At 44.7% G+C, this 13,281-nt stretch overlaps 1 protein-coding gene across 2 annotated transcripts in view; it reads left to right on the forward strand.

Moving 5' to 3' along the window:
* Positions 1 to 13,281, forward strand: part of grik2 (glutamate ionotropic receptor kainate type subunit 2) — a 495,196-nt gene that overhangs the window by 249,317 nt on the left and 232,598 nt on the right. For both annotated transcript variants that reach the window (XM_033021917.1, XM_033021916.1), the window contains exons 6-7: positions 327 to 380; positions 5,071 to 5,244. In XM_033021917.1, coding sequence (XP_032877808.1) covers positions 327 to 380; positions 5,071 to 5,244 — 228 coding nt within the window. The remainder of the gene's footprint in view (positions 1 to 326; positions 381 to 5,070; positions 5,245 to 13,281) is intronic.

Below are 13,281 nucleotides of genomic sequence, written 5' to 3' on the forward strand. Positions count from 1 at the left end.
TTTGGCAACTGGGAGATCGCGTAGAACAAGGCGGACTGAGCTTAGGTGTTCAGCGAAACGATCGGCCAGTGTGTGCTTGTTCTCTCTCCACGATATATTGGAGTCTGCACTCTTTAATAATAGGAATGGGTGTGCCTGAATCTCTCTTGCACTGTTCTAATGTCAACTTGACAAACTTGTGGGTGTCTATAATTGCTTTGTTCAGATTATACAATGGAAGTCATATAATTTGTTTTTTTTCAATGTTTTGCACTAACTATTTCTCGGAATGATGTCGGTGTTGGACAACTATTGGAGTTTGACTTGTCTTTTCATTTCTTTCTCAGGCTTTGTCAATGGGAATGATGACTGAATATTATCATTACATCTTCACCACCTTGGTAAGCAATTGAACAATTTATTGTCATTACATGATGTGTAAGGATGACGCACGATGATAAATGGTTGACATTATTTAGTTGACATGTATTTCTTAAGTTCATAAATTCTAGGGGCAGAATTCAGTTCATCAAGTCTACTCTGCCAGTCAATGAATGACTGAATGAATGAATGAATGAATGAATGAATGAACGAATGAACGAATGAACGAATGAACGAATGAACGAATGAACGAATGAATGAACGAATGAACGAATGAATGAATGAATGAATGAATGAATGAATGAATGAATGAATGAACGAATGAATGAATGATTGAATAGGTTTATTGGCCAAGTATGTACACATACAAGGAATTTGCCTTGGTGCTCCGCTCGCAAGTAACAAGACGACATACAGTAACATTTAAGAATGACACATAAAACATGAATACATTAATACATTAAAACAATCATGGCTGATCTATCTTTCCCCCTCAACCCCATTCTCCTGCCTTCCCCCCATGACCCCAGACCCCTCACAGTGTTAGCTGTGAGGAGGATGCTAGGAGGCTGCAAGGTGACTTGGATAGGTTGGGTGAGTGGGCAAATGCATGGAAGATGCAGTATAATGTGGATAAATGGGAGGTTATCCACTTTGGTGACAAAAACAGGAAAGTAGACTATTATCTGAATGGTGGCCGATTAGGAAAAGGGGAGATGCAACAAGACCTGGGTGTCATGGTACACCAGTCATTGAAAGTAGGCATGCAGGTGCAGCAGGCAGTGAAGAAAGCGAATGGTATGTTAGCATTCATAGCAAAAGGATTTGAGTTTAGGAGCAGGGAGGTTCTACTGCAGTTGTACACCTGGAGACCACACCTGGAGTATTGCGTACAGTTTTGGTCTCCTAATCTGAGGAAAGACATTCTCACCCTAGAGGGAGTACAGAGAAGGTTCACCAGACTGATTCCTGGGATGTCAGGACTTTCATATGAAGAAAGACTGGATAGACTCGGCTTGTACTTGCTAGAATTTAGAAGATTGAGGGGGGATCTTATAGAAACGTACAAAATTCTTAAGGGGTTGGACAGGCTGGATGCAGGAAGATTGTTCCCGATGTTGGGGAAGTCCAGAACAAGGGGACACAGTTTAAGGATAAGGGGAAAATCTTTTAGGACCGAGATGAGAAAAACATTTTTCACACAGAGAGTGGTGAATCTCTGGAATTCTCTGCCACAGAGGGTAGTTGAGGCCAGTTAATTGGTTATATTTAAGAGGGAGTTAGATGTGGCCCTTGTGGCTAAAGGTATCAGGGGGTATGGAGAGAAGGCAGGTACAGGATACTGAGTTGGATGATCAGCCATGATCGTATTGAATGGCGGTGCAGGCTCGAATGGCTGAATGGCCTACTCCTGCACCTATTTTCTATGTTTCTATGTTTCTATGTCCATACTCATCAAGAATCCGTTGACTTGTCCTCTACAGTCTTCTGTGGCAAAGTATCCCACAGATTTACCACCCACTCACATAAGAAATTCCTCCTGATCACCTTTCTAAAGGAATGTCCTTTTATACTGAGGCTATGGCCTCTGGCCCTAGATCTCCCACTAGTGGAAACATCCTCCCCACATCCGCTCTATCCAGGCCTTATTTTCGCCTTATTCTCCATTATTTCACAATTTTAATGATTTACTGCATCAGTGAGGAACTGTGAATAGCTCCCTTTGATCTTTTAACAGCGTGGGTGTACCGCAGTATCTGTCTTGTTTGTTTAGAACATATGCATTCGCAGTATCGTAGACCTCTCAACATCCATACTTGCCTTAGATTTAGCTAACCCACTGTGTTCACAGGAGTTTGAAGCCCTGATTTGGAGACATTCAACCACTGCTCACCTGCAGTAGGAACTTCCTACAAAATCATGAGAGGAATAGATCTGATAGATGCACAGACTAGTGCCCATAGTAGGGGAATCAAGAACTAGAGGAGATAGGTTTAAGGTGAGGGGGGAAGATTTAATAGGAACCTGAGGGGTAACCTTTTCACATAAAGTGTGGTGGGTGTATGGAACGAGCTGCCGGAGGAGGTAGTTGAGGCAGGGACTATTGCAATGATTAGGAAGCAATTAGGCAGGTACATGAATATGTTTAGAGGGATATGGGCCAAATCCAGGCAGGTGGGACTTGTGAAGATGGGACATGTTGGTTGGTGTCAGCAAGTTGGGCCGAAGGGTCTCTTTCTACACTGTATGACTCTCTGACCGCGTGGGTTTTCTCCGGGTGCTCCAGTTTCTTCCCACACTCCAAAGGTTTCTAGGTTAATAAAAAAACATTTATTAACAAAAAGATTTACGAGGATGTTGCCAGGACTAGAGGGTGTGAGCTATAGGAAGAGGTTGAGTCGGCTGGGTCTCTGTTCCATGGAGTGCAGGTGGATGAGGGGGGACCTTACAGAAGTGTACAAAATCATGAGAGGAATAGATCGGGTAGATCCACAGAGTCTCTTGCCCAGAGGAGGGGAATTGAGGACTAGAGGACATAGGTTCAAGGTGAAGGGGAAAATTTAAGAGGTAACTTTTTCACACAAAGTGTGGTGGGTGTATGGAACAAGCTGCCAGAGGAGGTAGTTGAGGCTGGGATTATCCCATTGTTTAAGAGACAGTTAGACAGGTACATGGATAGGACAGGCTTGGAGGGATATGGACCAAGCGCAGGCAAGTGGGACAAGTGTAGCTGGGACATGTTGGCCGGTGTCGGCAAGTTTGGCCGAAGGCCCTGTTTCCGCACTGTATCACTCTATGACTCTCTGACTCTAGGTACATGGATAGGACAGGTGTACAGAGGTAAGGGCCAGGTACAGGCTGGTGGGACTAATGTAGATGAGGCATTTTGTTCGGTGTGGGCAAGTTGGGCCCACGGGCCTGTTTCTACGCTGTATACCTTCATGACTCTATGACTATGACTTCACCCCACAGACAGTGGGTCCAGAAATATTGCAGCCTCATCCACAATTTCTAACCAAAGTTATTTTCAAATCCTACATTGTGAAAATGTTACAAGCATAATAACAATATTTAACACAAAAATAATTGCTGAAAGCGAAAAAACCCACATGGTCATAGGGAGAACATGCAAACTCTATACAGACAACTCCCATGGTCAGAATCGAACCCAGGTCTCTGGCGCTGTTAAGGGCCTGTCCCATTTATACCATATTTTCGGCGACTTGTCGGAACCCGGCATAGTCACGGCAGGTCGCCGAAAATGTTGAAAATCCAGCGGCGACCAGAAAAAGGTAGGACTCTTTGGGCGACTACTTACGACCAAACAGGCGTCACCCCAGGCAGGAACTCTACTGCTTCACCACTGTGCCATTGTATAATTCCTGGTCTTGCCAGAGATGGCCACATACTGTAGATCGAATGAATTATAACCAAACACGCTCCTAGAATGAGTTGTCCATATAACGGCATAAGCAGAGAGGGACAGAGTTACAGTCAGAAGTCACGGGACAGGCACATGAATAGGACAGGTTTCGAGGGATATGCAATATACAATATACAATATTTATTCATTGTCATTTGAACCTCAGTGAGGCTCAAACAAAACTCTGTTTCTACAGCCATACAAACAAAACAATTTCTACAAGACACACAAACAATTCAATTCACACAAACATCCATCACAGTGAATCTCCTCCTCACTGTGATGGAAGGCAAGGTCTTTTCTCTCCCCTGTGTTCCATTCTTCTCCCGATGTTAGAGCCCCAGGCGGGCGATGGTAAGTCCCACGGCCGTTAAGGCCGCGCCGGGCCAAATGCAGGCAGATGGGTCTAGTGTGGATGGGACATCTTGGTCGGCATGGGCAGTACAGTTTAGTTTATTGTCACGTGTACCGAGGTACAGTGAAAAGCCTTTGATGCGTGCTATCCATTCAGCGGAGATAGAAACATAGAAACATAGAAAATAGGTGCAGGAGTAGGCCATTCGGCCCTTCGAGCCTGCACCGCCATTCAATACGATCATGGCTGATCATCCAACTCAGTATCCTGTACCTGCCTTCACTCCATACCCCCTGATACCTTTAGCCACAAGGGCCACATCTAACTCCCTCTTAAATATAGCCAATGAACTGGCCTCAACTACCCTCTGTGGCAGAGAATTCCAGAGATTCACCACTCTCTGTGTGAAAAATGTTTTTCTCATCTCGGTCCTGAAGGATTTCCCCTTTATCCTTAAACTGTGACCCCTTGTCCTGGACTTCCCCAACATCGGGAACAATCTTCCTGCATCCTTAAGAATTTTGTAAGTTTCTATAAGATCCCCCCTCAATCTTCTAAATTCTAGTGAGTACAAGCCGAGTCTATCTAGTCTTTCTTCATATGAAAGTCCTGCCATCCCAGGAATCAGTCTGGTGAACCTTCTCTGTATTCCCTCTAGGGTGACAATGTCTTTCCTCAGATTAGGAGACCAAAACTGTACGCAATACTCCAGGTGTGGTCTCACCAAGACCCTGTACAACTGCAGTAGAACCTCCCTGCTCCTATACTCAAATCCTTTTGCTATGAAAGGAAGGTTGTCACCAATGTGGTAGATAGCAGTTCAGGGCTGCTCTCTGCTTGTGGTAGGATGATTTAGTTGCTTGATAACGTTGGGCCAAAGGGTCTGTTTCCACGCTGCATGACTCTATGACTGTTCTTGACTGTGTTTCAGGACATCTTTGCCCTGGACCTGGATCCTTACCGCTACAGCGGGGTGAACATGACCGGTCTCCAGATTCTCAACACCGAGAGCAGCCAAGTCGCCTCCATCATCGAAAAATGGTCAATGGAACGACTACAAGCACCGCCGAAAGCAGGCTCGGGATTGCTGGATGGATTCATGACGGTACGAGCAAAAAGGTTATAAAAGGCGTTGGCATGTTAGAAAAATGCGAGACGTTTCTCCAAGTCGAGAAACGGTGACGTGACCAGAGGATGAAATGCTGTTCACTGTCCTGTCAGAGACGTCAAAAAGATAAAATCAGAACATTGGTACATTTTTTGCGGACAGGTTTGGAGGGATATTGGCCAAACACAAGCAGGTAGGACTGGTGTAGCTGGGACATGTTGGCTGGTGTGGGCAAGTTGGGCCGAAGGGCCTGTATCACTATGGCGCTATGATTCTGTAGCATTGGTTCAAAGTGTGTACCTTTTGCCAGTTTTTCCACAAAAGGAACTCCCAGTGAAGTGCTCTTTAAAGGTTAACTCGTGTTTTTTGGAAGCCAGGTTTGTGCTGGAGGTTGCAGGCGGGAACTCCTGAGCTCCCGGTCTCAGGCTATGAGACACAGACAGCTCAGACACATTGAACTCGGGAGCGAGATAAACTTTAGCATCCACTCCCTCAGCTTTAGACCAGCCATGATGGGTGCAAACAGCATCTCTTATCCTCAAGTCTTTAGATTAGTCTTCGGGACAGAACTCAGACAGAGTAGCACAGCAGTAGAGTTGCTGCCTTAAGGGCCAGTCCCACTTGGATGACCTAATCCACAAGTTTAGAAGACCATAGACGATTTGAAAAAAATGTCAAGGGCGTGTTGACTCGCCAAAGTAAAAGACCTCCGACGACCTCCTACGACTATGTCTACGACCTCATACGACTATGTCTACGACTTCCTATGACTACAGTGGCTTGCAAAAGTATTCATACCCCTTGAACTTTTCCACATTTTGTCACGTTACAACCACAAACGTAAATGTATTTTATTGGGATTTTACGTGATAGACCAACACAAAGTGGCGCATAATTGTGAAGTGGAAGGAAAATGATACATGGTTTTCAAATTTTTTTACCAATAAAAAACTGAAAAGTGTGGCGTGCAAAAGTATTCAGCCCCCCTGAGTCAATACTTTGTAGAACCACCTTTCGCTGCAATTACAGCTGCAAGTCTTTTGGGCTACGAGTGGAAATGACCACATGATAAAATGATGTCATGTTTGCATTTTTTTCTCGGGCCAGTTACCGACCTACCTACGACCTACTTACGACCTACCTACGATGAAAAAGTGTCCATTTTTTCCATGCCAACCTTTTTTTTTGGTCGCGAACATTTTTTATCAGGCTGGAAAAACTCCACGACCTACTTGAGGCCACGAGTACGCGGAGACCACTTACGAGCATGCGGAAGAGTTACGAAGACCTCCTATGACCTCGTGGCGACCATGCTGCGAGTATGAGTCAAGGGCAAACTCAGCAGAAGTCGCCAATTAGGTCGTGAAAGTGGGACAGGGGCTTTACAGCGCTAGAGACCCGGTTTCGATCCTGATTACGGCTGCTGTCTGTACGGAGTTTGTCTGTTCTCTCTGTGGCCTGTGTGGGTTTTCTCCAGGTGCTCCGTTCTCCTCCCACACTCCAAATACTTGTGGGTTTGCAGGTTAATTGTCCCAAGTGCGTAGGATAGAACAAGTACGTGGGCGATCGTAGGTCGGCGCGGACTCGGTGGGCCGAAGGGCCTGTTTCCGCAATATATCTCTGAACTAAAATAAACAAAATTCGACTAAACTAAACTAAACTAAACACAATGAATGCACGAGCTGGATAAACTTTAGTGTCTGCCCTCTCAGTTTTAGACAAACCATGATGGATGCAAACAGCAACTTATATTGAAACATATAAGATTATTACTGGATTGGACACGCTAGAGGCAGGCAACATGTTCCCAATGTTGGGAGAGTCCAGAACCAGGTGTCAGAATTTAAGTATAATGGGTAGGCCATTTAGAACAGAGATGAGGAAAAACGTTTTCACCCAGAGAGTTGTGAATCTGTGAAATTCTCTGCCTCAGAAGGCAGTGGAGGCCGATTACCTGGAAGCTTTCAAGAGAGAGCTAGATAGAGCTCTTAAAGATAGGGATCCCATATCAAGGGATATGGGGAGAAGGCAGGAACGGGGTACTGATTGTGGATGATCAGCCATGATCACAGTGAATCAGCTGGTCAAAAGGCCAAATGGCCTACTCGTGCACCTATTGTCTATTGTCTATTGTCAACCCCTATCCTTTTGAATATAGTCACTGATATTGCTTGAGTAGATCAAGAAAGTCAAATCTAGAGTCAAGATTGTTTTATTGTGCTGGATGCACAGAGTCTCTTGCCCAGAGTAGGTGAATCGAGGACCAGAAGACATAGTTTTAAGGTGAAGGGGAAAAGATTTGATAGGAATCTGAGGGGCAACTTTTTCACACAAAGGGTGGTGGGTGTATGGAACGAGCTGTCGGAGGAGGTAGTTGAGACTGGGACTATGCCGACGTTTCAGAAACGGTTGGACTGGGACATGGATAGGACAGGTTTTGAGGAATATGGGCCAAATGCAGGCAGGTGGGACTAGTGTAGATGGGACATGTTGGCCGGTGTGGGCAAGTTGGGCCGAAGGGCCTGTCCACGCTGTTTCACTCTATAACTCTATGTCCTGAAACAGATCAATTAAATTCAATGTAAGAAGTGCAGCTAACTGATTTTATTTTACATCAGTTATTGAGTATGGAAGTTGGGAGTTGCAGTTATATCAGTCGTTGGTGAGGCCACATTTAGAGCATTGTGTTCAGTTTTGAGCATCTTTGGATAGTTTACCTTGTTGTAGTGAAGAGGCTTGTGTGCCCCCATGATTCTGAGTGCGATGCTGTCGGAAGCACCAGCTTCCGGTAGGGCCACCCATGGTGGTAAGGTGGAGGATGAGGGTCCAGACTAAGAATGATCCAACCTACAAGACCTCAACGGCGGATCGGGTGGACAAAGTTATGTTGGACTCAACGGCTGTGAAGGCGGATGAAGGCTGCAACAGATCTATCAGCTCCAATGGTCTTGGTTCCCTTGCCAATGGAGTGAGTTGATTGATTTGTGAAGGACCGTGTGCTTGTTGGAGAGCAACATCAAGTACAGGTTAAACAAACACACACACAGGTACACAAAAAAGTTGGATAATCTCAGCGGGTGCAGCAGCATCTATGGAGCGAAGGAAATAGGCAATGTTCGCTCCATAGATGCTGCTGCACCCGCTGAGATTATCCAGTTTTTTTGTGTACCTTCGATTTTCCAGCATCTGCAGTTCCTTCTTAAACACACGCAGCTGTCTTTGTTCTGTGAGCAGAAAAGCAACGGTACGTAGACCATCATCCTCGACCTCGAGGCACAGCCATGACAACATCGACCATGTTACAGGAGAAGAGTACAGAGAAACATAGAAACATAGAAATTAGGTGCAGGAGTAGGCCATTCGGCCCTTCGAGCCTGCACCGCCATTCAATATGATCATGGCTGATCATCGAACTCAGTATCCCGTACCTGCCTTCTCTCCATACCCCCTGATCCCCTTAGCCACAAGGGCCACATCTTACTCCCTCTTAAATATAGCCAATGAACTGGCCTCGACTACCCTCTGTGGCAGGGAGTTCCAGAGATTCACCACTCTGTGTGAAAAAAGTTCTTCTCATCTCGGTTTTAAAGGATTTCCCCTTTATCCTTAAGCTGTGACCCCTTGTCCTGGACTTCCCCAACATCGGGAGCAATCTTCCTGCATCTAGCCTGTCCAACCCCATAAGAATTTTGTAAGTTTCTATAAGATCCCCTCTCAATCTCCTAAATTCTAGAGAGTATAAACCAAGTCTATCCAGTCTTTCTTCATAAGACAGTCCTGATATCCCAGGAATCAGTCTGGTGAACCTTCTCTGCACTCCCTCTATGGCAATAATGTCCTTCCTCAGATTTGGAGACCAAAACTGCACGCAATACTCCAGGTGTGGTCTCACCAAGACCCTGTACAACTGCAGTAGAACCTCCCTGCTCCTATACTCAAATCCTTTTGCTATGAAAGCTAACATACCATTCGCTTTCTTCACTGCCTGCTGCACCTGCATGCCCACTTTCAATGACTGGTGTACCATGACACCCAGGTCTCGCTGCATCTCCCCTTTTCCTAGTCGGCCACCATTTAGATAATAGTCTGCTTTCATGTTTTTGCCACCAAAATGGATAACCTCACATTTATCCACATTATACTGCATCTGCCAAACATTTGCCCACTCACCCAGCCTATCCAAGTCACCTTGCAGTCTCCTAGCATCCTCCTCACAGCTAACACTGCCCCCCAGCTTAGTGTCATCCGCAAACTTGGAGATATTGCCTTCAATTCCCTCATCCAGATCATTAATATATATTGTAAATAGCTGGGGTCCCAGCACTGAGCCTTGCGGTACCCCACTAGTCACTGCCTGCCATTGTGAAAAGGACCCGTTTACTCCTACTCTTTGCTTCCTGTTTGCCAGCCAGTTCTCTATCCACATCAATACTGAACCCCCAATGCCGTGTGCTTTAAGTTTGTAAACTAATCTCTTATGTGGGACCTTGTCGAAAGCCTTCTGGAAGTCCAGATACACCACATCCACTGGTTCTCCCCTATCCACGCTACTAGTTACATCCTCGAAAAATTCTATAAGGTTCGTCAGACATGATTTACCTTTTGTAAATCCATGCTGACTTTGTCCAATGATTTCACCACTTTCCAAATGTGCTGCTATCCCATCTTTAATAACTGACTCTAGCAGTTTCCCCACTACCGATGTTAGACTAACTGGATCTGTAATTCCCCGTTTTCTCTCTCCCTCCCTTCTTAAAAAGTGGGGTTACGTTTGCTACCCGCCAATCCTCAGGAACTACTCCAGAATCTAAAGAGTTTTGAAAGATTATTACTAATGCATCCACTATTTCTGGAGCTACTTCCTTAAGTACTCTGGGATGCAGCCTATCTGGCCCTGGGGATTTATCGGCCTTTAATCCATTTAATTTACCCAACACCACTTCCCGGCTAACCTGGATTTCACTCAATTCCTCCAACTCCTTTGACCCGCGGTCCCCTGCTATTTCCGGCAGATTATTTATGTCTTCCTTAGTGAAGACGGAACCAAAGTAGTTATTCAATTGGTCCGCCATATCCTTGTTCCCCATGATCAACTCACCCGTTTCTGACTGCAAGGGACCTACATTTGTTTTAACTAATCTCTTTCTTTTCACATATCTATAAAAACTTTTGCAGTCAGTTTTTATGTTCCCTGCCAGTTTTCTTTCATAATCTATTTTTCCTTTCCTAATTAAGCCCTTTGTCCTCCTCTGCTGGTCTCTGAATTTCTCCCAGTCCTCCGGTATGCTGCTTTTTCTGGCTAATTTGTACGCATCATCCTTCGCTTTGATACTATCCCTGATTTCCCTTGTTATCCACGGATGCACTACCTTCCCTGATTTATTCTTTTGCCAAACTGGGATGAACAATTTTTGTAGTTCATCCATGCAGTCTTTAAATGTCTTCCATTGCATATCCACCGTCAACCCTTTTAGAATTAATTGCCAGTCAATCTTGGCCAATTCACGTCTCATACCCTCAAAGTTACCTTTCTTTAAGTTCAGAACCATTGTTTCTGAATTAACAATGTCACTCTCCATCCTAATGAAGAACTCAACCATATTATGGTCACTCTTGCCCAAGGGGGCACGTACAACAAGACTGCTAACTAACCCTTCCTCATTACTCAATACCCAGTCTAAAATAGCCTGCTCTCTCGTTGGTTCCTCTACATGTTGATTTAGATAACTATCCCGCATACATTCCAAAAAATCCTCTTCCTCAGCACCCCTGCCAATTTGATTCACCCAATCTATATGTAGATTGAAGTCACCCATTATAACAGGTTTTGCCTTTGTCGCACGCATTTCTAATTTCCTGTTTGATACCATCTCCAACTTCACTACTACTGTTAGGTGGCCTGTACACAACACCCACCAGCGTTTTCTGCCCCTTAGTGTTTCGCAGCTCTACCCATACCGATTCCACATCCTGCACACTAATGTCCTTCCTTTCCATTGCGTTAATCTCCTCTCTAATCAGCAACGCTACCCCACCTCCTTTTCCTTTCTCTCTATCCCTCCTGAATATTGAATATCCCGGGATGTTCAGCTCCCAGCCTTGGTCACCCTGGAGCCATGTCTCCGTGATCCCAACTATATCATAGTCATTAATAGCTATCTGCACATTCAACTCATCCACCTTATTACGAATGCTCCTTGCATTGAGACACAAAGCCTTCAGGCTTGTTTTTACAACACTCTTACCCCTTATACAATTTTGTTGAAAAGTGGCCCTTTTTGATTTTTGCCCTGGATTTTCCGGCCTGCCACTTTTACTTTTCACCTTGCTACCTATTGCTTCTACCCTCATTTTACACCCCTCTGTCTCTACGCTCACACATTTAAGAAACCCTTTCCCTTTAACTCCATCCTCCACTAGCCCATTCGACACCCCACCCCCCTTATTCAGTTTAAAACCACCCGTGTAGCAGTGGCAAACCTGCCTGCCAGAATGCTGGTCCCACACCTGTTAAGATGCAATCCGTCCCTTTTGTACAGTTCCCCCTTACCCCAAAACAGATCCCAGTGATCTAAGAATCTAAATCCCTGCCCCGTGCACCAGTTCCTCAGCCACACGTTCAGGTCCCGTATCTCCCTGTTCCTGCTCTCGCCAGCACGAGGAACTGGAAGCAAACCGGAGATAACAACCCTGGAGGTCCTGCTTTTCAGCATTTTTCCGAGCTCTCTAAAGTCACGCTGCAGAATATTCATCCCCTTCTTTCCGACATCGTTTGTGCCGACATGCACTACCACTTCCGGATGTTCACCTTCGCCATTGAGGATTTTCTGCACTCTGTCCGTGACATCCTGGATCCTGGCACCAGGAAGGCAGCACACCATCCTCGCATCTCGTCTGTTGCCGCAGAAACCCCTGTCCGTACCTCTCACAATGGAGTCTCCTACTACAATGGCGTTGCCTGCCTTAGGCCTTTTTGGTTTTGGCTCAACAGCCCTATTCGCATCACAAGCCAGTCCGCCGCCCAGTGTAAACACCTCTTCTGTCCCGACAGCTTCTAAGTGGGTGAACCTGTTCACAAGAGGTACAACACCCGGGGATGTTGGCATTCCATTGTTAAAATGAGTTCTTTTTGCCAGTCTATTCAAGAAAACTTGAGTCAAACCATTGCTGCTAAAATCAGTTCTTTATTCTGTCAGCGCTGGAGAATTCTTTAAACCTTCCAACACAGAGTTAGAAACTCTGGGGCAGGTCGAAAGAATTACTGACTTTGGCATAAATGTAACACATTATATAGGTAAAAGACAAGGATAGTACAAAAGGAGTGGCAAACTATTAACCAATCATTATGGTTTACCATACATTTAACTTATTTGCATTAACCAATCAACTAAATCCTTTCCATTGATTGACAACACGTATAGTCACATGATTTTCCCTTTTCCAGCCCCTTTACAACCTTCTTCCCCTCTGTGGTTTCTTCAACCTCTTTGCTCAAAATCATTTTATTTCAATAAAGCAAAACCACAGATATACAACTAATTCTCAGAATATATACATAATACAGCAATCACACAACACATACATACAAAACATATTTTCACTTTTGGAAGAGAAAGTTATTTCTAAAACTCCGATTTAAACAAAGTCTAATACTTACAATCATAATTAAACACAATACACTTCACAATTAATTTCCTTACAACCACATAGTTAAAATACAGTTACTTATGGATTACAAAGATTAAAGATGAGTTTTGCCTCATTCTTACAAAGTGATAAAGACAAAGTTCTAATCACACAATTCCCAACTACAGACACATAAAGGCCTTTAATTGTCATACTTGATTGCTTCGTCCCAAGCTCGGGTCTAATTTCATTCTGTATTACAACCTCCCCCTACTATCTCTGGAGGAAAGGAATGTAACGCTTCTTCACTAAAAGCATTCCTCACAACAAATGAAAGAGTATCAAAACAGAGTTACTTTCTCAGTTTCTGGTAACCATAAGAAATCCTTTTGCAAAGGTCACACAACC

This window comes from Amblyraja radiata, chromosome 5 (assembly GCF_010909765.2).
Source record: "Amblyraja radiata isolate CabotCenter1 chromosome 5, sAmbRad1.1.pri, whole genome shotgun sequence".
NCBI classification, from domain to species: domain Eukaryota; kingdom Metazoa; phylum Chordata; class Chondrichthyes; order Rajiformes; family Rajidae; genus Amblyraja; species Amblyraja radiata.